At 40.6% G+C, this 27,934-nt stretch overlaps 1 protein-coding gene across 4 annotated transcripts; it reads left to right on the forward strand.

Moving 5' to 3' along the window:
- Positions 1 to 113: 113 nt before the first annotated feature.
- Ccdc77 (coiled-coil domain containing 77) lies at positions 114 to 27,934 on the forward strand. 4 transcript variants are annotated; one of them, XM_020176687.2, is made up of 13 exons: positions 114 to 235; positions 4,132 to 4,184; positions 5,340 to 5,393; positions 7,353 to 7,554; positions 11,897 to 12,039; positions 16,355 to 16,451; positions 17,971 to 18,043; positions 18,337 to 18,428; positions 19,391 to 19,539; positions 23,781 to 24,000; positions 25,979 to 26,104; positions 26,210 to 26,362; positions 27,170 to 27,934. In XM_020176687.2, the coding sequence occupies exons 3-13, from the start codon at positions 5,356 to 5,358 to the stop codon at positions 27,314 to 27,316; spliced, it is 1,440 nt and encodes a 479-aa protein (XP_020032276.2). In that variant the 5' UTR covers positions 114 to 235; positions 4,132 to 4,184; positions 5,340 to 5,355; the 3' UTR covers positions 27,317 to 27,934. The 4 variants fall into 4 exon arrangements, with proteins under 4 accessions (XP_020032276.2, XP_020032278.2, XP_073932431.1 ...); XM_020176689.2 differs by lacking the exon at positions 5,340 to 5,393 and having other exon boundaries at positions 115 to 235; XM_074076330.1 differs by lacking the exons at positions 4,132 to 4,184; positions 5,340 to 5,393 and having other exon boundaries at positions 132 to 235.

A 27,934-nucleotide genomic window follows, 5' to 3' on the forward strand; every position in this document is an offset into this window, starting at 1 on the left:
GCAATACTACGTATAGAAGAAAAACTACACTTCCCGGTGGCCACTGCGCGGCGAGCGCAAGGTGAGATGGGAAGTGCTTCTGTGTGAGCAACTTTCCTATTGGTGCACAATCCAAACGGCCGTGTAAGCTCGTAAGCGACTGGACAGATTCTTGGACGCTCAGTGGCGCCGCAACGCTCCCTTGTTTAACTTTTGTTTTTCGGTTGAGTTCTCTGACACCGAGGGTTAATGAGTCGTGAGTATGGGGTTTCGGGTTTAGGGGAAGGAGTTTTGGGGAAGAGACGCTGGGAAGAAAGTCTATTGCGGGAAAAGTAAGCGCGTAAGCAGTAAAAGGAGGAACGTAAGCCTGAACCTAGGGGGAGGGGGGCGACGGAAGAGGAAAGTTAGAATCTTCGAAGGGAGATCTCGGGGCCCCGGAGGCCTTGGGTTGTCAAGAACCGGATAAAGTGGAAAAAGGATCAGGGCATTTGAACGTCCTGGCGATGGGTTCTCGGTGTTCCTTCACTCCCTCTAATCTAAGACTCAATTTCCTCATTTGCAAAATAAGGGATAATGAAAATACTTCCTAGAGTTGTTCTGGGAATAAACAAAATAGTACGTTTTGGACTGGGGATGTGACTCAGTGGCAGAGCGCTTGCTCGAGACCATGGGTTGACCGCCAAAGAAAAGAAAAAGAAACCGATTAATTTGTGTATAAACCAGGGCATTATTCTTTTGGGGAGTGCAATGGTGAGTAAGACTGGGCTTCTTGTCTGCAGGGAACACACTTTGCCATCAGAGAACTTTAGCTGTGTTTTAGAGAATTGCAAGGGCAGTTCTTTTTTCAGTTAGATCATTTTGGATGGTGAAACTCAGAGATGAAGGAGATAGTATTTGAATTTTCATGTATAGAGTCCATTAAGTGAAATTTTAGAGGGTTGTGGAGGAGCTGTGTTTCAGCTGCCTAGAAGTTTGTGAACAAAGTTATCTAGAAACAGAGGGTGGGTTTAGGGCAATGTAGGGAAATCAGGCAGCAGAGACAGGTTTGGCCCTAACATAAAAAGCTGTGAATTCTAGGCTAAGGAGTTTGATTTAATGCTCTAGGCTATAGGATCCACATATTGTTTTATGATTTTTAGGAAAAGAGTCCAGAAGACATAAGGGGTGGATAGAATAGTTAAGCTGTGGTAGTGACCCAGGTAAGAAGGTATTGAGATTCTGCATTTAACATGGTTTTTGTGAAGATAAAATATACAAGGTTTTATGTGGTTGGATGGTAGGTTCCAGAGAAGGAGTAGCTGAGTGGGATGGTGGCACACTTGTTGTACCAAATACTTGGGAGGCTGAGGCAGGAGAGTCACTTGAGTCCAAGTTTGAGGCCAGCCAGGATAACATATCAAGACCATGTCAGAAAGAGAGAGAGAAAAAATATTGAGAAATCAAATGGTGGATTTAAATTGCCAAGTCCAGTACGCTGGGAAATGCTGAATTAGTAACTCAAATAGGAAAGTCAAAAAGGGGTGTTTGGTTGAAAAGGACCATGTATTAAGTTTAGGAAATGGTCACTTTGAGAAATTAATATGTAATTTAAAGCACTTTTTTTTTTGGCAGTACTGGGGTTTGAACTCAGGGACTCATGCTTGCAATGCAGGCACTCTACCATTTGAGCCACTCCACCAGCTCATATGTAACTCAAGGTTTTTTTGGTTTTAGGTTTTGGGTTTTTTTTTCCCCTTACTATCTTGGGGATCTAAGCCAGGACCTTATCCATGCTAGGCAAATGCTCTATCACTGAGCTAATCCCAGCAACCCAATGATTTCTTTCTTTGTTTTGCTGTTGCAGTTTTTTTTTTTTTTAAGACAGGGTTTTGCTATATTGTACATGTTGGCCTCAAATTTAAGATTCTCCTGCCACAGCTTCCCAAGTAACTGGAATTACAGGCGAATGCTACCATGCTCAACTATGAGTGATTTCTTTTTTTTTTTTTTTTTCTTTTGTGGTATGGGGGCTTGAACTCGGCCTCATGATTGCTAGTCAGGCCTCTGCCACTTGAACCATGCCCCTAACGGAATTATTTCTTTAAGTTAGATATTTCAAGCTCCAGTGCAACGTGGACATACAAGTGAAAATGTCCAGTACATAATTGGGATTCAAATCATGAGGTCATCATTTATTCATTCAATATCTAGTTGTTAATTATTCTAAGTCAACTCAGGTTTTAGATGATAGAATTGTAATAGCAAAATAGGAACAATGATTCCCAAAAGAAATGAACAAAGGAAATAGTAAAGAGAGTTGAAGACAGAACCTTTTGCACCAAGGAATAAATTTTTAATAATAATAGTAGTCTATATTGACTGTTTACATGTCAAACATTGTGCTCAGCCTTTCTCTTCAGTATTTCATTTAATCCTTAACCCAACCTATGACATACAAATAACAAGTTTAGGGAAGATCGCTTGTCTTAGGTGTCCCTAATAAGGGGAAGAGCTGTAATACAGACTGAAGTCTGTTTGATTTTGAAGCCCACACTCAACTACAAAGCAATATTTTTAGAAAGGGTAGTTGGCACTGTTAATTTGAACTTACAAGTCAAGGAGTTACTGGAAAATGAGGATGGGAACTGAAAAGAGCAAGAGAGTTTTATTAATTTGGATGTCTGCTCACCAAGAAGACCAGCTTGAGTTCAGATGGTGTAGTAGAAGTTAGATTGTTAGGGATTATAAAACTAAATGAGAACTGAGCATGGTAGCATGGGCCTGCAGTACCAGCTACTTGGGAGGCCAAGATGGGAAGATCGATTGGCCCTGGAGTTTGAGGCCAACCTGTGCAACATAGTGATGTCCTGTCTTAAAAAACAACAACAACAACAACAACAACAAAGGGCTGGCAGAGTGGCTCTAGTGGTAGAGCACATACCTAGCAGGAAGTGTGAGGCCTGGAGTTCAAACCCCAGGACTGCCAAACAAAACAAAACAACAACAAAACTAAATAAGAGGTGAGGGTAGACAGCTTCAGGTAGATACACAATAGTTTTAGGAAGGAGGAATGAAGGCAGTCACTGTGAAGGAGAAGAGAAGTTGTATGTTGTTAGAAGACTTTTAAAGTTCCAGATTACTCTTTAAATAGTTTTTGTTTTTTGGTTTTTTGGTAGTACTGGGGTTCCAACTCAGCCTTAGGCTTGCTAGGCAGACACTACCACATGAGCCACTCTGCCAGCCTTTTAAATAGTTTTAAAACATGAAATTAAGCTTTAAGATGTCTCTTGTATTCATATAGTGGAATATTATTCAGCCAGGAAGTAAAGGCTGATAGAAAGTACAGCATAGATTAACCTTGAAAACTCTTATGCTGAATGAAATAAGCCAATCCCAGAAGACCATGTACTGTATATTATTCATAGGAAAGTGCAGAATGGGGAGATCTGTAGAGTTAGAAAGTAGGTTAGTGGTTACGTAGGGCTGCAGGTGAAGAGTGAGGCACAAGGCAGATAGCTATGTGAAGTCTTGAAGTGATGAAAATGTTTCAGAATTCACTGTGATAATAATAGCATATATCTTGACTATATTAAAAATCATTGAAGCAGAGTGGCTCAACTGGTAGAGCACCTGACTAGCAAATGTGAAGCCCTGAGTTCAAACCCCAGTGCTGCAAAAATAAGTAAATAAATAAATAAATAAATAAATAAAATCATTGCATTGTACATTTTAAATGAGTAAATATATGGTCTAGATGAACTGTATTTGCATAAAGCTTTTTGTTTGTTTTCTGTTTGTTTGTTTGTTTTGCGATACTGGGGTTTGAACTCCGGGCCTGCACCTTGTGCCACTCCACCAGCCCTTTTATTGTGATTGGGATTTTTTTGAGATAAGGTCTTGCCAGCTATCTGCTTAGACTGGCTTCAAATCTTGATCTTCCTGATCTCTGTCTCCTGAATAGCTAGGATTACAGGCGTGAGTCACCAGTGCCCATCTGTTTTCTGTTTTTTGAGACAGGGTCCCCCTGGCTTTCCTCAAACTTAGGATTCTCCTGTCTCTACATCTCTAATGCTGTGATTACAGCCATGCACTACCATAAATCAATTTAAAAACAAAAGGTATTACCAGTAATCATACTACCATTTCAATCCAGTAACCTTTTTAATTTTCTAGGTTGTTTTTGACAAGAAGCAAACTGACCCCATTTGAGAAGTTTGTGGAAAGAGGTGAGTGTGAAGGAGAGTAATCATTTTAAAGGAGAGAATTAGGAAAAGAGAGGCGACGTATTTGAAGGGATTCCTATAGAAAAAAGCCAATGGAATGAAAAAAAAAAGAACAGTTTCTTTTTTTTTCACCTAGATTGAATAGAATGACCAGTAGAAGGAAAGGATGTTTAATAGTCTTTTAAATTGATATTGAAGATTTTTAAAAAGATATATTTATTAAGTATTTACTGAGCATCTAGTAGAAGCTAGGCACCATTTTAGTTACTGGGCTATGGTAGTAAACACAGTAAATAATCCCTGCCTGTAATGAGTTTGCACATTCCGATGTGAGGAGAGAGGCAGTAATTAAATAAAATACATCAGATGGTGGTAAGGGTATGAGGAAGAGTAAAGCAGAGAAGGTAGATGAAGAAGTGCTAGTATGGTCAGGGAAGACTTCATTAAGAATGTGACATTTAGCTGGGCACAGTGGCTCATGCCTGTAATCCTAGCTACTCAGGAAGTAAGAGATTGGGAGGATCAAGGTTCAAGTCCAGCTAGAGCAAAAAGTCATGGGACACTCCCCCCCCATCTCAACCAATAAAAGCTGGTGGCACACACCTGTCATTCTAACTATGCAGGAAGCCTAAACTGGAGGACTATAGGAGGACCAAGATCCCAGCCAGCCTTGAAAAATAACAAACAAAAAAGGATGGGGGCATCCTAGAGCACCTGCCTAGGAGGTCCTGAATTTAAACCCGAGTACTGACAAAGAGAAGGTGACTTTTAAGTTCTGAAGAAGAGGAAGCAAGCCATGCAGATAGATGAGGAAAGAACATCTTAGGCAAAGGGAACTGAAGGTGCGGTGTTCTAAAGTGACTGGGGCACGCAAGGGGTAGAGCGCCTCCCTAGCAAGCTCGATGTGCTCAACTCAACTCCAGTACCGCCAGAAGCAAAAAATGAAAGAAAGAAAAGGCATGAAACTTCAGGACTTAAAGCTACTTTAAAGAATACATACTTAAAAACATTACATTCAGGAGAATGTGGTCTTACCTCATTCAGGAGACAAATATCAGAATCCTAGAGAGGGAAACAGTCTGTACCACCATACTGTTTTGTTTTTTGTTCTCCACCTCCCTTCCTGGCCCCCATTATGAATTTTTTTGTATTTGATAGGTGTGAATAAGACAGCATGAACTTTACCCCAACACACACCCCTGCCTGCAGAAAGTAAGATGTTTGTTTATGCTTAAGTTGTTGAAATAAGGAATCAAGACTTACATAGCCTTAGTCCAAGTTAGCATAAGAGCTGGAAGGGTTTTGGAAACATACTTTATAATTTTGATTTGAACTTTGTTGCTCTCATTTCAGAATTTAGGAAAAAAAAAAAAAAAACCAGGATAATACCAGGACTGATTCAGTGTGAATGGTCCAGCCACAGTGGCAGCAGATCATGGGTGACAGGGAACAACCAGTATATAAACATGAGGCCAACCTGCTGCATCGTCCTAATCTCTCCCAGCTTTGCTCTGTAGAATCTCAGAAGCACCTGTTGCGGGAAATCACCAGACCAGCAAGAACAAGACTCAAACCCAGGTGGATGGAGGAAAGGAAGTTTATTATGCTAGCGGGCCAGCACCTGGATATCTCCAAAATAGTGCTCCAAAATAGGTGGTTGGGGTTTTTATATCCAGAAAGGCGGCAGCAAGCAAGCAGGGAGTACAGAAGCAGACTTGGCAGTTAGTGTTTCAAGGTTACAATATATCATGTCAGCACAGCTGTGCACGAAGGCCATCCACAGTTTCTACGGAGATAGCTGGATGTAGGGACCCCGGCAAGGGGGAAGGACTTTACTCGTCTTTGAACCTTTCCCTGGCTTCGATCTTTCTCCGGGTTTCCTTATCACCTGTTGATTCTATTAATCTATTTCCCAGAGTTATATGGTAACCCCTTCTGAAAATATGAAACATGAAGTAAAAGTAAAAGTATTTCTGTCACAAGATTTTTTGTGTGTGTGGTGCTAAAGATCGAACTGGGCCAAACACCTGCTCTACCACTGAGCTACATGTCTAACCCTTAATCTTTTTTAGGGGCTGGGGGACACAGTACTGGTGGTTTGAACTCAGGGCCTCACAGGTGCCCTACCACTTGAACCACTCTGCCAGCCCCCAGACCTTTTAATGATTGAGAGAATGTTAGGTTTTTTCTTCATGCTAGCTGAGAATAATGTTTTGGGGTTTCTTTTTTTGGTAGTGAGAAAGGAACCCAAGGTTTTGGACACATGTGCTCTGCCACTGAGCTACAACCCCCACAGAGAGTAAATGTTGTTATCTCTACTGCATGTGCTTGTTTACTGAGAAGCGAACACACATATTAAATACATTCATTAACTATAACTCTGGCTTCTGTATAAAGTTTCTTCTCTCTGATGTCTGTTTTCTTATGTTGTAAATTGCAGACAGCTAGACTGGATTGAGTTTCACCTGAGCCCTTCTCTACTTCTACACCATTTGTTTTCTTTCACTGTGTTATCTTAAATCTCCTGTTTGCTAAGAGAAAATAAATGAAAACTTCTTGTCCAGCCTTTCATCAGTCTTTTGCCGTTTGTCATCTAATCCTAGTCTGTGCAATTCAAATCTCGGATGCTAGAGATTAGTCTGATGTGGTTTTTCCATTGCTGTGTGTCTTAGTACTAACTTTTCTAATTGTTACTATGTGGTCTTAACTTCATTTATATTCTAGTTTTTAACATAATCATTTTATTTTGAATCTAGTTTTGACGATTGATACTTGGAAGACAGTTCAGAAAATTGCTCACTAACCTGTAAAATCAAATTTATATACATGTGAGCATCTTAATTATAAGCACATTAAGAAATTCGGGCTGGAGGTGTGGCTCAGGAAGTAGAGCATCTGCCTGGCAAGTGCAAAGCCCTGAGTTCAAATCTCAGTACTGCAAAAAATGAAAACAAAAAGAGCATAAACCCTCTGGGCTGGGGAGCATGCTTCAAGTGGTAGTGCTCCCACCTAGCAAGCTTAAGGACCTGAGTTCAAATTCTAGTGCTACCCCCAAAAAAGGACATAAACTCCCTTTGATTTAAAAAATTATAACGTTTTATAAATGTTCATGAATACATGCTTTCTGATTTCACATAGACTAACAATTACCTGTAAATGTGCTGGCTCCAGTTTCAGTGGTTCCACCAGGAGGAGGGAAATGTCAGATTCAATGGACTCAACACCCTTGCCTTCAACCAGAGATCGTCTGGCAGTCCTCTGCCCTTCTCAGGAACTTCTGGAATATTATCAGAAGAAGATGACTGAGTGTGAGGCAGATAATGAGGACCTACTGAAGAAGCTGAAACTCTACAAAGAAGCTTGTGAAGAACAGGTAAAAGACAGATAATGGCCAGGCATGGTGGTACATGCCTGTGGCCCCAGCTACTCAAGATGCTGACATAGGAAGGTTGCTTGAGCCTACGAGTTTGAGACCAGCCTGGGCAACATAGTTACAACCCATGTCAAAACAAGACAAAAAGCTACTATCAATAAATTAAAGAAAAAAAATGCATGCCTTTTTAGGACTCTCAATTAAGTCTGTTCACTAGAGAAGCTTTGAAAGTGCCTGCTTGTATCACGAGCTGGTATTTCATAAAAATACTCTTTTTTTCCCCCAGCCCAGCTACCTACCTTCAAGCCACTCGTTGGCTTCTAACCTCCCAAATTCCTCTACCTCTATAATCTTTTCACTTTTTTTTCTCTCTCTGAGTGGTGGTCTTGGTATATTGCCCAGGCTGCCCTGAACTTCTAGGCTTAAGCAGTCCTCCTGGTTCAGCCTCCCAAGTAAATGGAACTGACACCATGCCTTGCTTGTTTGTTTTAACCTCTAAATTTTTTTTGGCAGGGGTGGAACTGGGGTTTGAACTTTTACCTCTAAAATCTTAAACTCATAACATCTCCATCTCATACTTCTAGTTCTTTCATCCCTTTACTCTTTAACTTCATTGTTGCTTTTTTTTTCTTTTTTTTTTTTTTGCAGTACTGGGGTTTGAACCCAGGGTATACACCATGAGCCTCTACCAGCCCTTTATTGTGAAGGGTTTTCTCAAGATAAGGTCTCACAGACTATTTCTCCAGGCTGGCTTCAAACAGCAATTCTCCCTGTAGTTGGGATTACAGGCATGAGCCACTGACACCTGGCTGTATAGCTTCTTTTTTATAGGAGAAGGTTACTGGGTTTTGAACTCAGGGCCTCACACTTCCTAGGCAGGCATGCTACCTCTCAAGCCACGCCTCCAGTCCCATAGCTTCTGGACTTTGTAAATGCTATGTATTAGTTCCTGACATCATGTCCTTCTAACTTAAGCCTCTTCATGCTTTATTTCAGTAACAACTATCCTGCCTACAAATGCTAAATTATTTTTTTGCTCCACCTACATAGCACAAATCCAACTCTCTGCCACCTATTCTGGAGCAGGATTTCTTAACCTTAGTATTATAGACCCTTGGTCTGAGTAAATATTTGTTTGGGGAGGGGTCTCTCCCTGTCCTGTGCATAATAGGATGATTAGTGGCTTCTCTGGCCTCTACCCACTATATTTCAGTACTATAGTTCCCATAGTTATAACAATCAAGAATGTCTCCAGGCATTGCCAGAGATATTTGGGCAGGGATGGGGAGGAGTATAGGTAGAGTGTAAAATCAACCTGGATGAGAACTACTGTTTCAGAAAAGCCATAAGCATTATAGATGAGTTGACAATGGGAAGCCAGCTGTGGTTGCTCCCATCCCAATAGGATTATAGTGAAGAATCACTGATATAGGTGAGATCAGTCAGAGAAGGAGGTGAAAAAAACCTAACCTAAACTGGAGTTCAAGTCTACACTGAGAATGTGCAGGTGCATTTCACAGAGAGGTCATCTGATCTGGTGGTAATGGGAAGAGTTACTCCGTGGTGTGAACCACCTCTTGAAATCCATCTCTCGAAGGCAAGACTGAGGGAGTTGTTAGGTAGAAGGCAAGCACGTGGAGCCATGGGCCACAGTGGGCCATCCCACCTCAAGTTTGAAGAAGAATGCTAAGAGAGAAAGAGAAGTCCTGTGACACTGAGACATCCTAGTGAGGGACTGGAGTATTGTACAGAAAATTGATGAAGGTGGAGGAAATGATACAAAGTGGACCACTAATAAAGCCTAGCTGGAATCGAGAGAATCAAGCTAAAGGGGACTCAGAACTTTAACACTGTCAAGAAGTGTGGCTCAGTGAATTTTGACACCGTAAAGTCCTTTTTGGAACATTTCCAATAAGGGAACATTGGTAAGTTATAAGACAGATTTGAAAGAGAACTATTTATGCAGCCTTATTCTAAGTAAAGACAATGAATTCTGCATTTCTTACTGGAAAATGTATTTAAATAAAGTATGCTTAGGGCTGGGGATGTAGCTCAGTGGTAAAGTGCTTGCTTAGCATGCTTAAGGCACCTGAGTTCAATTAGCACCACAAAAATAAATAATAAATAAGTAAATTAAATATGCTTACTAAACACTTCCTCTAAAGATGATTTTCTTAGTACTCTGATCATTTTGTTGAAGAATGGTTATATTGCATTTTAATGTGAAATTAAAACAAGTTTTACCTAACAAATGTCACCTTGTGTGTATTTTTTGTTTAGCATAGAGAGAGAAAACAAAAGTATTTGCTTGCCTTTAATTTACTGACAGCAGCACCTGTTATCCCAGCTCTTAGGAGGCAGAGGCAGGAGGATCTTGAGGCCAGTCTAAGCTACGTAGTGGCACCGTGTCTGGAGAAAAGAAGTCACACTTGAATCTTTGTATAACATGCAAATGTGTACCTGTGCTTCAAGGTTGCTATAGCAAGATTGATCTATTTTCTATAAACAGCTTAAGAAATGTATTTGCCATGTATTACCATTGACTGAATAGTCCAATCACAAATATTTCTCTTTAGATTTAAATATATTTTATGAATATGCAATTGAAACTAAATCTAACATTGATAAAAATAGACGAGCATGCCTGTATAGTACCACTTAGTCTATGGATCATCAAAGCTTGCAAAAGCAACAACCACCCAGGCATGTTGGCACCTGCTTGTAATCCCAGCTGCTTGGGAGATAGAGGCAGGAGGATCTCAAATTCAAGGCCAGCCAGGCAAAATTAGCAGTAAGACCCTTTTTCAAACACAAAAGTAAAAATGAAAGTTCTGGGGGCATAGCTCAAGTGTTAAGAGTGCTTGCTTAGAAATTGTAAGGGTCTGGGTTCAATCCCCAGCCCACACGTACACACGCACACACACACACACAAAGCAATAACCAAAAATCAAAACTAATTAATTTGAAAATTCATCTGTTCCTATGTTCAGTAGTTAAATTTTTATTGAAAAAGAATCATAATCTCTATTTATCCATGATAACATTCTTCCAAGGATTGAAGTATTGATGCAAGCACAAGTTGACCTTCCCCTCCTGTACTTTCTTTTTTCCTTGTGAAATTTCTTTGTAACCATCTTGACCATTTTTAAGTGTGCAGCTCAGTAGTGTAGACTGTATTCACATTGTTGTGCAACATCTCCAGAACCTTTTCTTCTTGCAGACATGGCCTCATTTCTCCCCCATTGTGTAACCACCATTTTACTGATTTCCATGAATTTGAGCACTTAAATACTTTATATAAGTGGAATCATATGGCTTTTTTTTTGTGTGTGTGACTGGCTTATTTCACTTAGCATAGTCCTTAATTTTATCCATATTGTAGCATGTGACAGTATTTTCTTCCTTTTTAGCAAATGTATTAGGCTCTTCTGTGGTTCTGCATTGACTGCCATTTTCTGAGCATTTCCCGGTCTATTCTTTTTTAAGTTTCAGTGCTTTGGCAGTGATCTTTGACTTCCCAAACAGGTTTTAGACATTTTACTCTCTTTCCCATACTGTTTTACCATGCATGCTCTGCCATTAGATAACTATTTTAATTGTATGTCTGCTTCCCCATGAATTTCCCCAGCTCTGTTTGCAAGAATCGTATTTTTCATCTTTGCTTTCCTTAGTATCATAGGATATATATTGTGTACAAAGCATTACTCATGAAGTATAGAACGAACAGGTGAGATGTGGCATTCTGGGTACTATAGTGTCTGTAAAAGGAAGATTCTAGAGCTTTAACATGGGTAAACTTTATACTCACCTTATAGCTTTTTTTTTTTTTTGAGGTTCTGGGGCTTGAACTCAAGGCCTATACCTTGAGCCACTCCACCAGCCCTTTTTTTGTGAAGGATTTTCACAAAATTTTGAGATAGGGGTCTCGAGAACTATTTGTCCAGGCTGGCTTTGAACCATGATCCTCCTGATCTCTGCCTGCCGAGTAGCTAGGATTACAGGCATGAGCCACCAGTGCACAGCACAGCTTTTTCTTTTTTCTTTCCTTTTCTTTCCTTCCTTCCTTCCTTCCTTCCTTTCTTTCATGTGCTAGGAGATGGAACCTGAGGCCTCATGCATAGTAAGCACCTGCTCTACCTCTAAGCTTCACCCCAGTTCATTCTATTGCTTTTAAACTCAAGTAAACTCAAGTCTATATACAGCTTAGTGCTGTCATCTGAATTCTGTATTGGTGAAACCATCACTTTGGAATATTTCTACATAAATTGTCTCCTCCATATCTAGTAGAAAGTGCTCCTCTCAAACCCAGTGTCTTTTCAACTACCTTTTTGGTTTTTTGCAGCATAAACTTGAATGGGATTTGCAGCAGAGAGAAGAAGAGATTGCTGAATTGCAGAAAGCTCTAAGTGATATGCAGGTCTGCCTTTTCCAGGAACGGGAACATGTTTTACGCCTCTATTCAGAAAATGACCGGCTGAGAATCAGGTACAAAGTAGGAGAGAGAAATGATGTTATGACTGAGAATTACATTTAAAATGATAAATTTATCTACATTCTCTTAGGTTATAGTCTCCAGGAAATTTACTCTGAGATTGAAGTTTGCCTGTAGGACAGTTACTGGGGAGGCTGTCAGGAAAAATACCTGTGAGCAGACTTTTTGGCAAGTAATTCCTATGAAAGAATCTAAACTGTGATTCAGTGGTAACAGAAGCTATTCCAGCCCCATAGACAGCTCTAAGGTTAGGGTGGCCTTTTAGAGGCAAAGGATTCAGACTTCTATCTCTTATTGACCAGTCATTGGAAATAGATAGGCTGCCCTCATGGAAAGGGCAGAAACTTAGCAGAGGAAAGCCCCTTTGGCCAAGCACAATTCTTGGAGAAGAGCTTGGTTCACGGGAGATGCGTTTCTTGATCTTAAAGAATACATCTGGACAGTGCACTACAGTATCCACTACAATACACTTCTCTCTCTGTATGTGAGATAGACAAAGAGAAAAAGAGGGAGAAACATAGACACAGACACAGACAAAGACAAAGAAACATAAAATTTACCATTTTAAGCTGGGTGCTGGAGGCTCACATCTGTAATCCTAGCTACTCAGGAGGCAGAGATCAGGAGGATCACAGTTGAAGCCAGCCCAGGCAAATAGTTCTTGAGACTCTATTTCAAAAAAACCCTTCACCAAAAAGGGCTGGTGGAGTGGCTCAAGGTATAGGCCCTGATTTCAAACCCCAATATCTCCAAAAATAAAAATTACCGTTTTAGTCATTTTGCAGTGTTTAATGCCATTAGGTACATTTATGCTACCTTCACCACCATCCACCTCCAAAACTTTTTCATATTCCCACACTGACACTCCGTACCCTTTAAACAGTAACCCCCCATGTTCTATTTTTAATTTTTTGAGGAAATGCCATACTGTTTTCTCTAGTGGCTACACCATTTTACATTTCCAATAACAACACATAATTTTCAGTTTTTCCACACCCTGGCCAACATTTATTTTCTGGCTTTTCATTAGTCACCATCTTCATTGAAGTGAAGGGTATTTCACTATGGTTTTGGTTTGCATTGCCTCAATGACTAATAACGTTGAACATCTTTTCATGGTGTTTGTTAGTCACTTGTGTATCTTTGCAGAAATGTAAACTCAAGCTCATTTCTTAATTGGGTTTTCGTTGTCATTGTTGAGATGTAGGAGTTCCTTATATGTTCTGGATATTAATCCCTTATAAGATGATATGCAAATATTTCCTACCATTCCATAGATTGCCTTTTCACTTTGTCTTTGTTGCTGGCACTGGGGTTTGAACTCAGGGCCTTACACTTGCTAGGCAGGCACTCTGCCACTTGAGTCAGTCTGCCAGCCCATTTTTTGGCGATGGGGTTTTTCGAGATAGGGTCTTTTGAGGTATTTGTCTGGGCTGGCTTTGAACCGAGATCCTCCTGATCTCTGCCTCATGAAAAGCTAGGATTACAGGAGTGGCCACCTGGCACCTGACTTGCCTTTTCACTCTCTTTATTGTGTCCTTTGATATACTGAAATTTTAAATTTTGTTGTAGTCCCATTTAGTCTTTCGTGGCCTGCTTTTGCTATCACATACAAGAAGTAATTGCCAAATCCAACGTCAAGAAGATTTTTCTCTATGCTCTTAAATTCTATTTAAGAATTTTATAGTTTTAGGGCTGCTAGGCACCTGCCTATCAAGTGTGAGGCCCTGAATTCAAACCCTAGTAGTGCCCCTCCCAAACAGAAAAAATGTCTTCAATCCATTTTGCAGATGGGATCTCTCAAACTATTTGCCTGACTAGCCTTGAACTATGATCCTGCTGATTTCAGCCTCCCCAAGTAGGCTGCATTATGGGGTTTGAACTCAGAGCCTTATGCTTGTTAGGCAGGTGCTCTACCACTTGAGCCATATCCCCATCCCTTACTGATTTGGATATTTTTGCCCAGACTGGCCTGGACAGCGATCCTCCCCCTTAGCTGGGGTGTCACTGTGGCTGGCTTTTTGTTTCTATGAGATGAGCTTTTGTTCACTTTGGCCCAGGCTGGCCTTGAACTTCTATCCTCCTAGTTTCCGCCTCCCAAGGAGCTGGATTACAGGTGTTAGCCAGCACACCAGGCATCTGATCCATTCTGAGTTAATTTTTTACATACCGTATTAGCTAAGGGCCTCACTTCATTCTTTTGAATGTGGATGTCCAGTTTTCCCAGAATCACTTACCGAGATGTAGCCACATGGATTCTTGATGTCCCATGGTCAAGCATTCCATATCTAGCAGGTTCTGGTAGCATGCCAGAAGCTGGTTTTCAAGTGTTAGGTAATTCTTAGTTCTGAAAGGCATGGCCTTGCTCCTGATTCCAGGGGTTCTGTGTTACAGTTTTTGTAATGGGGCCTGCTGAAAACATCACATGACACCTTATCCACCCTCAGGTGCCATAAGATGTCAGGTCATATGGGCTGAGCAGCAGAAATGCATGCACCACAACTCTGACCTAATGCAGTCTCCTTTCAGCTGTGGGCCATGCTGAAAGCTCACTTTCCATGTCACTTATACATGATTGGAACAATATTCCAAAGTATAGAACCTGTAGTCTTCAATACCTCCAGACATTATGCTTCCTTTTTAGTGGTGATAGATATAAGATGCAATAATTTATCTTTTACTTTGAAGAGAGTGACCTGTCATGCCCTAAAATCTTCACTCATGTGCTATAAAGCTTTATCTTTATGTGGAGTACACATATCTTACCATCATATCACCAGTAGTGAATTTACACTATATTGACAGGGAGCAAAAGAGTTACCATGGCTATAAATGTATACTCTTGCCAACCTCACATGAGTATGAGCTGTTTTGGTCCTTGGAGGGATAGAAAAGAATGTATTTGCCTAATCAGTGACCACATTCCATGTATCTGAGACCAGCTTATAGTCTGTTCTAACAAAGATACATCTGGCACTGATGATGAAATTGGGACCTTCTGAATAGAAGTCTGCTGTTATCCTCTAGAATCCATTTGTTTTTGTATAGGTCCTACTGGTGAAAGAAGTGAAGATTTGATAAGGACCATCTCTCTGCATTTTTTATGTCTTTGTTTGCCATCTTGACTGGGTAGAGAGGTAGTTTGAGAGGTTTCCATTTGACTTACCCCAGAAGCCAAGAAACTAATTTGGAGGTTGTGTCATCTAGTATGTATGTGCATTCCAATTATACATTTGGGAACTGGGGAAATGACCATTAATTGGGTCTTAAGATTCAGTAGACCCACTGAGAGCTGGACCTGGCCCAAAATTCCATGTATTATATGTCCTGTGCCACAATGATGCTTCAGGTTGCCAGGTATCGTGTCACCTGAGACCCTGTATCCAGCAATCCTTGAAATGCCTGGGTATTCCCTCTCCCCCAGCATAACTACTTGAACAGATGACCACAGGCTCTTTGAAGAGGGACTGGGGGAATCATTACTAGGTACACTTGTTGTGGTGTCACAGGTTCTTGCCTCCTGGGAGGTCCAGGCTCTTTTGCTAATAGTCTGGAGAATGGGCCAGAGATTGTTATTTTTTTATGGGGCATGTCCCTCACCCTCTTTAGCATCTTTGATTATTTTGATTGTTTAAGTTATCCCCTGTTGACTCCCCATCTGTCTTGCTCCTAGGAGCCCTGTGTTCTATAAATCTTCTCCATATCACTTAGCTCTGAAATCCCTCTTTAGAGTTTCTTCCTTGGACCAGTCCTGAGCTGTCATCGGTTGGATTCCCTGGGAAACAAATTGCACAATGGAGATTTGCTTGCAGGAAGTTTTGTTGGAAGGACTCTGAGGAAATAAGGAAAGCCTGATTGGATAGAGAACTTCAGCTGTGATTCAAGTTACAGCAGGCCTCAGCTAATACCACCAAGGCTCTGAATATGGTTGAAGCAAAGAGATTGGGTTTTTGTATCCCCTCGTTGACCAGGCACTGGGTGCAGGCCGTCTCTAAGGAATGGGAGAGAGAAACGGGAGAAGCAGTTGCCTGTGGCTAAGAGCAGTTCCAAGAGAAATTCAGCTATGAACCATCTGGAGAATGAGCCCTTCAGAGGCACATCTAGGCAGTCTACCTTTGAGAACCACCTAAAAATTATTTCCTGGCCCCTTCTCTCTCAATTCCTAATGGTAATGACTGATGTCTTAAAAACTGGTCTGGATAAATCCTGTTTAGTTATCATGTTGTAAAATAAGTCAGAAGGGAAATCCTTTAAGCAGAAAAGGTTATTTGAGGCATATAATGTGCTTCTTTTTTGTGAGAATTGTAGGGAACTAGAAGACAAGAAGAAGATTCAGAATCTCTTGGCTCTTGTGGGAACAGACACTGGAGAAGTGACCTATTTTTGTAAGGAGCCTCCCCACAAAGTAAGTAATCTTTGATATAGCATGGTGAGTGTGGCCTTTACAATGTATAGGTGAGGGTCCATAGTCAAAACAACCTTAGTACTTGCTAAAGAAGCCATATGGAGACCAAGTGTTGTGGTGCACACCTGTAAACCGAGCTACTTGGAAGGCTGAGGTTGGGAGGATCTTGGTTCAAGTCCAGCTGGGCAACCAATTCACAAGACCCCATCTCCAAAATAACCAGAGCAATTGGACCAGAGTGGTAGAGCACCTGCTTTGCAAGCATGAAGCCCTGAGTTCAAACCCCAGTCCCACAACCAAAAAAAACCAAGAAACCACATGTATAGTAGTTAGCCATCACAGACCTATGTTTACCTGAGTTTTCCTTCAAAAGCCTTGGGAAGTAACATTGTGTACCCTATTTCACCATTCAGAAAAATAAAGCCCATGGCTAGGGGTGTACTTCAATGATAGAGCACCTTACCTAGCATATGTGAGACCCTGGATTTATCCCCAGCACTAGAAAGAAGAAGGGACGGAGGGAGGGAAGGGAAGGAGAGGAAAGGAAACCTAAAGTCCAGAAAGGTAGATGTTCTAGCTGAGGATAAACAAGAAAGTAGGGGCAGACTTTGTGAAGAGAAAATTTCAGTACTTAAGTTTCTTTTTTCTTTGGTGATGGTGGTACTGGATTTAAACTCAGGGCCTCATACCTGCTATGTAGGCCCTCTACCTACTCTACCTACTGCTTGAGCCATGCCCCCAGCTCAGTATGTAAGTTTCTTTTTAAATCTGTGTTTATACTGATCACAAATGTGATAATGGTCATTATTAAAAGCAAACACACAGAGATGAGGACTTGACTGAAGCGATAGTGCTTGCAAGATGAAACCCTGAGTTCAAGCCCCAGTACCGTCAACAAAACAAAAAAAACACAGACAGAAGTCTATCATGTACAATTGGCACCTGACCCTCAGAAATAAACCATTATTAATAGTTTGATATATATATTTACAACTTTTTTCCACTCATATCGAAATATTTACATGTATTTGTGCACTGTTTCCATTTTTTCACTTTATGTGTTTATGTGACTTTTTGAAACAGGGTCTCACTACATAGCCCAGGCTGGCCTTGAACCCGGATCCTCCTGCCTCCACTTGGGATTATAGGTGTGCACCACCATGCATGACCATTTTTTCACCTGTATAAACTATTTCTCAGTAGCATTTTTGTACGTATCTACAAAAGCACATTTTTGCCTTCTGTTATTTTCCTTAGGGTCCTTGTCAAGAAGCACTTTTTAAAGCATATTTTGATAAATAGCTCTGTGATCTTATTTACTTATTTTTATCATCAACACTGGGTTTTATCCAGAGTGTTCGTTTCCCCATGTTGTCGCTCATGTACATGATATCCTTATATGATTATATAAATTTTGACCAATTTAACTTGTAAATCATATTGGATCTGCAGAATTAGGGCCAAAAAGTAAAGTTTCACACTTACGTGAAGGCTGTTGCTATACCCTTCTCGTCTTCAGGTCAGCATTCTCCAAAAGACTGTCCAGGCTGTAGATACACACGAGCATAAAGAGCCTTCAGATTCTAAAGCAGGTAATAACTGTATTATTAGAAGTTCTCATTGTTGCAGAATTAAAATCACAGTATAAATAATTAGAAAATTTTCTACTGTATAGCTGATGTTTGTTATGGTGCCTCTGGCATTATAGGCTCTTACTGAGCTTCTAGAGCCAGGCTGGGAATTAAATTTTGTTTTTGCAGTTTCCCTTATGAAGAAAAATTAAGCAGGGTTTTCCTTTTCTCCTCTGCAGGGTTAATGTTGATACTTGAATAGCAGAGAGAAAAGCTGAAGAAAATTCTTGATGAATTTTTGTTTTGTATTTTAGAGCCTAAAGTGAGCAAGAAAAGATCAACATTGAAAGAAAAGGAAGACAATTCTGAACATTACCAAAGAGACATACAAATCCTCATCCTACAGGTAGCGTATTTATTTTGGTAGACAAAGATGGTTTCTATTCACTCATTTGGCTTTGTATAACATACCTTTCAGGATCATATGATAAGTATTTCCTTATACCTGAATTGCATCTAGGCATGATGGAATTAAGAAAATTGGTCCTAATTTCTAAGCACTAATATTTTAAAACCATTATTCTCTATCAAACATTCTAGAAGTGCTTCTCTTAACTCTCAGTTCATATGCTAAGTCCTACCCAGCAAAACCATCCTAATGTAAGAGTTTGTATTGTGATTGGCCTCAGGGATACATAGGGAATTGCAGAGAGAAGCTTATCTATGCTGACAGATCAATATTTGGGGTTACATCCAGTTATTTAGTACATGAGTTCTAAAATCTAGGAAAGCAATAAATTATGTTCTTAACACCTTGTAATTGTAAGTCATTTGGAACTATGATTTCCCAGCTAGTTACTCTAAAGGTCCTGTCCTAGTCGGGGTGGAGGCCCATTGATGTAAACAACTGTTTCTACCTGTGACCAGTATATCTAGAGTTGAGGCAGCCTCAGAGAAGGAAATTATATCCATTCATTTTGCTCTACTTTTTGAAACCAAAAACTAAGAAAGAGTCCTTCTGTTTCTACACAACTAGGGCATCTTAAAAGGGAGACAGTCCTAAATGTCCAAAAGGAGACAGTGGAAAGGCAAGAATGATAGACTGGGGAAAATAGATTTTGTAGCTTTCTCTGTGTGATACAGATGTGGACTACCTATGGACAGAGTCTGTTCTTGTGTAGCCTAACCTCAATTACATGACATTGAATGGATGAGAGCATTTTGTACTGCTTGTTTTGCTGTTGTATTTTTGGTTTTGGTTTAGTGGTTTGGTTTTATTTTACTTTATTTCTGGAGAAAGGCTAACTTTTGGAGGTATGAAGTAAGAAGGAATAAGAGTGGATGCCTCACCTCTGTTGACCTGTGTAGGTAGAAGCACTGCAAGCACAGTTGGGAGAGCAAACCAGGCTTTCCAGAGAACAAGTTGAAGGGCTCATGGAGGACAGACGGATTCGCATTGAAGAAATACAAATTCAGCAAGAGAGAAATCAGAACAAAGTCAAAGAGCTAACCAAAAGGTGAGTGTTCAAGAACTATGTACCTAACAGGTGTTCTGTGTTTCTGATTGGCTTAAAAGTTGGCAGTTCTTGGGTTGGGTATGCAGCTCAGTGGGTAGCATGCAGGCCTAGCACACACAAAGCCCTGGGTTCAATCCCCAGAATTACAAAACAAACAAAACTCCCCACAAAGTATAGTTGTATACTGTAGCAACAGACAATTGCAGAACTGAAACGGATCTTGGAAAAATGGTCTTCTTCAGACCCCCTTTGCATCTCAGGAGGTGAGTATCCAGGCTTTTCCGGAGATGCTTTTAGTTCTCTCTTAAAGAGCTAGTGAGTGCTAGAGGTATGGCTCAAGCTGTAGAGGGCCTGCCTAGCAAGTGCAAATGCCTGAATTCAAACCATAGTACTACCAAAAGAACTGAGTAATCCACATGCTCCTTTTAACAAATTTTAGTGTTTTAGCAGATACTAATGGTTAAGAAATTTTCTTTTATCCACTGATATTCTCTGACTCAATGTAATATAACCTTTTTCTTTTGAATATGGAATATGGAAAACGACCTTATACCTATAAAAAAAATACTGCAGATTGGTATAGTGGCACTCCTGTAGTCCCAGCTAACTGTTCAGGCTGAGGTAGCAGGATTGCCTGAGTCCCAAGAGTTCGAGGCCAGCCTTGGCAACATAGACCCTATCTCAAAAGGAAAATACTACAAACTGTGTCTACTTACTAGTTTTGTTACTAAACATGCCCTTTCTAAGATTATCATTAGCTTTTTATTTTATTTGTTTGTTTGTTTTTGTTTTTGGAGTTTGAACTCAGGGCCTTATGCTTGCTAGGTAGGTACCCTACCGTTTGAGCCCTACCCCACTGGCCCTTTTTTGTGAAAGATTTTTTTTCACGATAGGGTCTCTTGAACTGTTTGCTTGGGTTGGCTTTGAACCGCGATCCTCCTCATCTCTGTCTCCTGAGTAGCTAGGATGACAGGCGCAAACCACCAGCAGGGCTTCACTCTTGCTGGGCAAGAGGTCTACCACTTAAGCCATGCCTCTAGCCTACTATTGATTTCTTAGTTTCTAGGACCCAGTTATCACTTTTCAGTCCTCATCATAATAGTATCTCTGTGCATATTTGATTTGCTGATCACCCCCTCTTTGAAATTCACCACCCTTGATTTCTGCCTCTTCTGTCTTGGTTCTTCAATCAAAATGTCCTCAGCTCTTCACTTCACTTGCGTAATGCTGTCTTCCACTGAGTGCGCTTGGACACCAAAGTGTTTTTCTCTCCCAAAAAACACTCCCTTTCCCATCTCAAACCTACCCATTTAGATCCACAGCATTTCATCTGTGTAGTTTCCCAAGCTTGGAACCTCAGCCTCAAACTTCTTATAGCCCTATGTTTGTAACCCAGAGAAATCTCTCAGATCCATTCTCTGCCTCTCATGCTTTCCATGTTGATTCAAGCTCTATTGTTTTGTTTAAATTGTTGAATAATCTGACTATTCTTCCTCACTTTTCTTTTTTTGTGGTGCTGGTTTTTTGTGTGTGTGTTTTTTTAATTGGTTTTACATTTACTCATATGTGTATACATTGTTTGGGTCACCCTCACCTCTCCACCCCGGTGCTGGGGTTTTGAACTCAGGGCCTACACCTTTTTTTTTTCCCTGGTACTGGGGTTTGAACTCAGAGCCTACATTTTGAGTCACTCCACCAGGATCCACTCCATCAATTTTTGTGATGAATTTTTTTGAAATAGGATCACACGAACTATCTGCTCAAACTGACTTCAAACTACAATCCTCCTGATTTCTGCTTCCTGAGTAGCTGGGATTATAGACGTGAGCCACCACACCTGACAGGACCTATACCTTTTTTTTTTTAAATAATTATCACCATGATTTGCTTTATTTTATTTATTTACATATTGACATGTGCATACATTGTTTAGGTCATTTCTCCCCCGCTTTCCTCCTGCTCCATTCCTCTCCCCAGGCCCTATAACCTTGAGCCACTTCACTAGTCCCTTTTTTGTGATGGGGTTTTTCAAGATCTTGTGAACTGTTTGCCTAGGCTGGCTTCAAACTGAGATTCTCCTGATCTCTGCCTCCTGAGTAGCTAGGATTACAGGCATGAGCACCAGCACCTGGCTCCTCCTATCTCTTGTCTGTTTGTATTCTGTAGTCTTCCCCACTATGAGTTAACTCCTCCACGAAGAGTTATCAACTGCTTAAAATTATGTGCTATTTCTCTACTTACCTTATGATAAAGTCCTGACATCTTAGCATGAATTATTAGGAACTTCATCATCTGACACCAAATTGATCTTTCAGCCTCAGCTCACTTTGTGCATCAGGCAGACTAATAATAATTACTGTTTATGGAACACTTGTATGCAGCAGGCACCCCTCCTCAGAAGACTTACCTAGGCCACATTAAGTCTTCCTCTGTATTCCCATAATGACTGATGTGCCTTTATGACACTTATCGCCACATACAGTAATTATGTCTTGGTTTCCAAGTCTTGCTCTGTTGCCTCTGCAGTCACGTGCACAACGGCCACATAGCAAATGGGTGCTGAATACTCAATGAGCCTTATGAAGCTGCACCTCACATCTCTTTTTTTGCACTAAACATCTTACATTTAATCTTTATTTATTTATTTATTTATTTTGAAGGGCTGAGGATTGAACCCAGGACCTTGCACATGCTAGGCAAGTGCTCTACCACTGACTATACCCACAGTCTCTAGTTTGTAATTTTATATTGGTTTTCCAGAATATTAGTCACCAGGCTAGTTTAGCATTATTTGCATATCTGAGCACATGATCAATTTCTTCCATTAGATAGATCATCCTAAGGACATAGAATGGCTTGAGATCCAGGACATTAATAACTGTCCTTTGGGTGTCACTTACAAGCCATTTGTACATTGAGTTCATACTTTCCTAGTTTGTAATTGAGAACCTAATATAAGACAGAATAAAATTACTTATTGAAGACAGATCTTGCGGTAACTGAATCAGTCTCCTTCTTTATATGTGTGTATATATATATATATATGTATATATGTATATATATGCACACATACACACATACCCAAATAAATACACATATTCATCTGGTAACATTACTTGTGCCTGGCACTAGCTATCATTTTTTCCACTTATCTAGGTACCCTGTTCCTCATAAAGAGAATTAAAAGAATATGACATTATTTGTTCAGTGGAAAATTATAGTGATTGCTTCATGGAATTTAATAGTCTTGCAGGCAATTAGATCATTTGATAGTGTTTTTCTAAGTGTTGATGTTAAACCAATGAGTTGCTAACTTTCAGAGAAATTCTTTTTTAAAGATACAAACATTTATTTATTCCTACATCTTAAGAAGAGTCAGCAGGAAGCTATTTAGAGCCCATAGAAGTCCAGTAGTTGGTACCGTCCTTAACAGTTTGGTGGTAGTGGACTAAAAATACGGTATGTGCTTTCACTCAATTTGGGAAAAGTATACATGTTAGCATTTAAAATCTATATACTATATAGCAAATATTGAATTAAGACAGGGCATATGTTAAAACTGATATGGAATTTAAGAGAATAGAGAAATTAAAATGGACTAAAGAATGAGATGACTTCATAGAGGGATCAATCTCAAAAAAAAAAAAAAAAAAAAAAGACAGATTTTTAGCCAGGCATGATGGAGTACTTCTATAATCCCAGCTACTCAGGAGGCTGAAGCAGGAGGCTTGCAGGTTCAAGACCAGCCTGGGCAAGTCAGCCAGACCCTGTCTTCTCAAAAGAGAGAGAAAAAAGAAAGAAAAAAGACAAGATTTTGAAGTAGGGCAGTCCACTTTGAGCACAGCATAAACAAAAGCAAAGCCGTCTTTGGTATTTTAGACCTTGGGTTAACCTCAGTCAGAACACCATGACTTAGATCTTCCTTGTATCATTACTGAGAATAGTCTACACCTCTGTAGGCTATGTCATTCTTTAATCATATACCCTCATATCAGCACTCAGGAAAATGTAAAGACTAATCTGTGAGCCAGGGAGCATGGGCGGATACATTGCACACTGCCCAGTAAAACATGTCAGATTGACAGTGATCCAACCAAGTTTGTTTTTAAAATGCTAATAATATTTTTTTAAATTCATATATTGCACAATTTAAAATAACCAGTATCTCCCTTTTGGGATGACCCTGTTTTCAGATGTTCTGTGCAAGGGCCTAATGTCCACATTTGTTCTTTCCTTCATAGTCTCCATCACACCCAAGAGTTGCTATATGAGAGCACCAAAGAATTTTTACAACTGAGATTTGAAAACCAAAACAAAGAGAAGGCATGGATGCTTGAAAAAGATCATCTGCTAGCAAAGATCAAGCAAGATAGGGTGCAGTATAAAAAGAAAGCAGAGAAAATTGGAAAAATTGTGCCAGTTTTCCACGAGAGTCATTGTGCCCAGAACGAGTACGTTAAGGTAATATCCTTGCAGCTCATAGACATTATTGATTTTTCTGAAAGGGTTGAAAGAACTCAGAAAATTCCAAAACACCTACAAATTGTCCTATAAGATTCAGTCAATCCAGGAAGCTTGAGTTACGACAGTGTAATGAGATGGCAACAGTGTCATAACACACTATCTTGTCTGGGGATTTAAAAAACTAGACTTGATTCATTCATTCAACAAACGGGCCAGCCTCTGAGACTACAGAACTACATAAGGTAGACAGGGTCTGTTCTCATGGTGTTTACACTTTAGGGAGTAAGAGAAAAATAGGAAAATGATAGATTAAAAAAAGTGCTAAGCAGGGCACCAGTGGCTCATGCCTGTAATCCTAGCTACTCAGGAGGTAGAAGTCAGCAGGATCACTGTTTGAAGCCAGCCTGGGCAAATAGTTCAAGAGACACTATCTCGAAAAACCCTTCACAAAAAAGGCCGGTGGAGTGGCTCAAGGTGTAGGCCCCAAGTTCAAATCCCAGTACCACAAAAAAAAAAAAAAGTGTTATTAGGGAAGAAGAGAACTAAGGGTAGACTGTATGTACTTTTTGGAAGCCCATTTCAGAAGGGGAACACAGGGACACTTTTATATGTTGTTTTTTGCTGAGACCTGCTATGTGGGACTAACCTTGCCATTCAGACCTAAGGGAAGGGCATTCCCAGCAGAGGAAGAAGCAAGTTTAAAGTTCCTGGAGTACATTCGAGGAAGAAGGATGTGATTGTCATTGTAGAGGAATAAACAAGGAGGAAGTGATATGTAAGAAGCTTGGACGGGTAGGCAGCAGCCAATCATGGACAGCCTTATACATCATGGTGAGGAATGTGAATTTAGCTCTAAACATTGTAAGAGTTGTGTGTAAGGAAAGAACATGATCTGATTTAAGGTGGGTTTTGTTTGCCTTTGAGATGATGTTTCACTGTTCCCCAGGCTAGCCTCGAACTTCTGGGCTCAAGCAATCCTGCATCAGCCTTCTAAGTAGCCTGGGACTATAGGTGTGTGCCACTGCACTTTGTGGGTTTTTTGTTGGTTTTGTTTTGGGTTTTTTTAGTGGTATTTGGGGCTTGAACTCAGGACCTTGCACTTCCCAGGCATGCAACCACTTGAGCCAAACTCCTAGCCTTTTTTGCTTTTATTATTTTTCAGATAGTGCTTACATTTTTTCCAGGGCCGACTTGGACCACAATCCTTCTAGTTATGCTTCCCATGTAGCTAGGATAACAAGCAGGTAACACCAAGGCCTGCTATTGATTGAGATTTGATCTAGCTGACTTTTTGCCCAGGCTGGCCTTAACCACGATCCTCCCTAGTAGCTGAGATTTTATTTAAGTTGTTAAAGGATCGTTTTGTCTGTTTAGTAGAATATATAATAATTGTTCACATTTCTCGTTTTCTTACTTTTGGTGGGACTGGGGTTTGAACCCAAGGCTTCACTCTTGCAAAGTAGGCACTCTACTGCTTGAGCCACATCTCCAGTCCATTTTGCTCTAGTTATTTCAGAGATGGCTGTTGGGGAGGAGGGGTGTCTCACAAACTGTGTTCCTGGGCTGAGCTCAAACTCCAAGCCTCCCAATCTCAGCCTCCTAAATAGCTAGGATTACAGGCATAAACCACCACACCTGGCTGTTTCTTCCTTTTTGAAGCAGAACTTCAGATATGTGGCCCAAAACATATATTGTAATGTCTTGCTTAGAACAAATTCTGAGCTCCACTATGTGACTTTTTCCAAAAATACTGTTTTATTTTAAAGAATTTCCAGTATGTATACTTAAGAAAAAGAGCTAAGAAAAGAGTCCAGAAATAGGTTTCCAAATGTTCTCTCAAGTTTCTTGCCACCTTGTTTCTGAACTCATTTTGTGCTTCTGGAAATTCTTTCTCTCCTTTCATTACTTAAGTGCTATTGGAATCACCTATATTGTAGGACTTAGTATTAATGTTCTTTGTCCTTTTGGCCTGCAGTCCCTAAAGGACAAGTTAGTACAAGAGAAAAAGCTGTCCAACATGTACCAAGAACAGTGCATTTCTCTGGAAGAAGAACTTGCCCAAATTCGGGAGGAGGAGAAAGTGAGGAGAGAGATCTTCAAGGTATAAAATTCTCTGCCACTCACAATGGAGGCGGGGGGAAGTGCAGGTAGCTGTGGGGAATGCTTCCGTCCTCTTCATAACTGCCTTCCCATCACCCATATTTAGGATCGCTCTAGCAAAATGGGGACGCGGTTACAGATAATGACAAAACGCTATGAGGCCTTGGAGCGCCGGCGTAGCTTGGAAGTAGAAGGCTTTAAGACCGACATTAAGGTTCTGCAACAGAAGCTGAAAGACGTAGAGCAAATGCTGTATCAGGTAATTGCTGGTCTTGAGTTCCTCCGAGGAAGAAAAGAGGTGAAGTGGGGATGTGTGGTCACGAGCAGGGCTGTGCGAGGCTGCGGGGTGGCTCCACAGTAGCGTGTGCTTCGAGGGCGCCAGGCCCTGGGATGATCCACAGCACCACTGAAAACAGAGGGAGAGGTGTCCCACTCCCAGACACTGGGTCACCATCCTTGAGCCTCCCTGGAGATCAGTTCAGCATGCGCACCCTAGAGGGAGAACAAGAGCGAAATTGAATGGCTACATCATTAATGCTTCGTCTAAGCTGAATGTAGGGACTGTCATCCTGTCCAAAAAAGGAAAAGGTTAACAGAATGATGTCTGTCTTACAAATGGGGAAAACAAGTAGTTGAGCGTAAAGTACCTTTTCCCAGCCTCTTAGAATCTAAGTTCTCCTAAGAGCATTTGTAGTTTTAGCCAGTTAGTCATCCACGTATTTGCCGTGCTCTGAACAAGGTTAATGTAGAAAAGAGGAAGTGCTTTTCTCATGCTTTGGCAAATTTGCTAGTCATGTTGTTTATATGGGTCTCTTCTTTTTAACCATTGTCAGTTGTTTACTGATCTCTATCTCAAGAGTCCTTTACTGTTACATGGGATACCATAGTATTTAGAGATCTCTTTGTCTTTTCTGAATTAGTTCTACACTTACTTTAAGTTAGTCACTGAACAGACTAAAGATTGAACCCCATAAAAAGGAGGTGGCCAGCGTAGCCTGCTCTTTATGACTTATTTCCCTCCCCTGGCTTTGCCATAATCATTTCCTTTTTTTTTTCACCTCTCTAGGCAACACTTAATACCCAGGCAAACCAGGACCTTGCCATTCTGTGTGAGGTACGCAACAGCAACAGACGAGCACATAGGATACAAGGAGAGCTGAGGAGCCTCAAGTCCAAAGTGTTTGGTCTTGAGAATGAACTAAGGCTCTGTTGATGTCTACTTTCAGAGAAGGTCAGCTTCCTGAAGCCTGTGGCAAATGTCATCTGCTCCCGGAAGGAGGAGACCTTGTGTTGACCAGAGTAGTGGTTTCCATTTTTTTGAAGGCAGGGTGAAGAATCAGGGCACTGAATCGCAAACTTTGTGATTTTCACTGTCCTGTCACCCTTGTTGGGGATCTGGATTATAGCCTGGTTTACTTTGAGACTTTCCTGAATTCTCTCTCTCCCACATGTTGACAGGCTTTTGTTTCTCTAAAAAGACGATGGTAACTTAGGAAGAAAGGGTTTTGCTCTCAGCTTGTCTGAGAACAGTTTTCCTAAAGATCGCCTTCCTTCTAGGCAGGAAGGGAAGACAGCAGCAGCAGTGACACCTTGTCAGATTGCAGTAATTCAGCTATGTAATTTCAGTTATGAGCATGTCAAGAATTACCATTAGGGGGCACTAGAGACCCTGCTCTTAAGCAAAATGGTCATGGGGGAAAAAGGTGTGTGCCACTTTGGCAAAAATGAATAAAACCAAATCATCCTTGGATGGAAATGTTGACATTTTATCAATTACATGTTTTTAATAATGTATTAACTATTTTCAATAAAATGTATGGTTGAAAAATTT

This window comes from Castor canadensis, chromosome 6 (assembly GCF_047511655.1).
Source record: "Castor canadensis chromosome 6, mCasCan1.hap1v2, whole genome shotgun sequence".
NCBI lineage: Eukaryota > Metazoa > Chordata > Mammalia > Rodentia > Castoridae > Castor > Castor canadensis.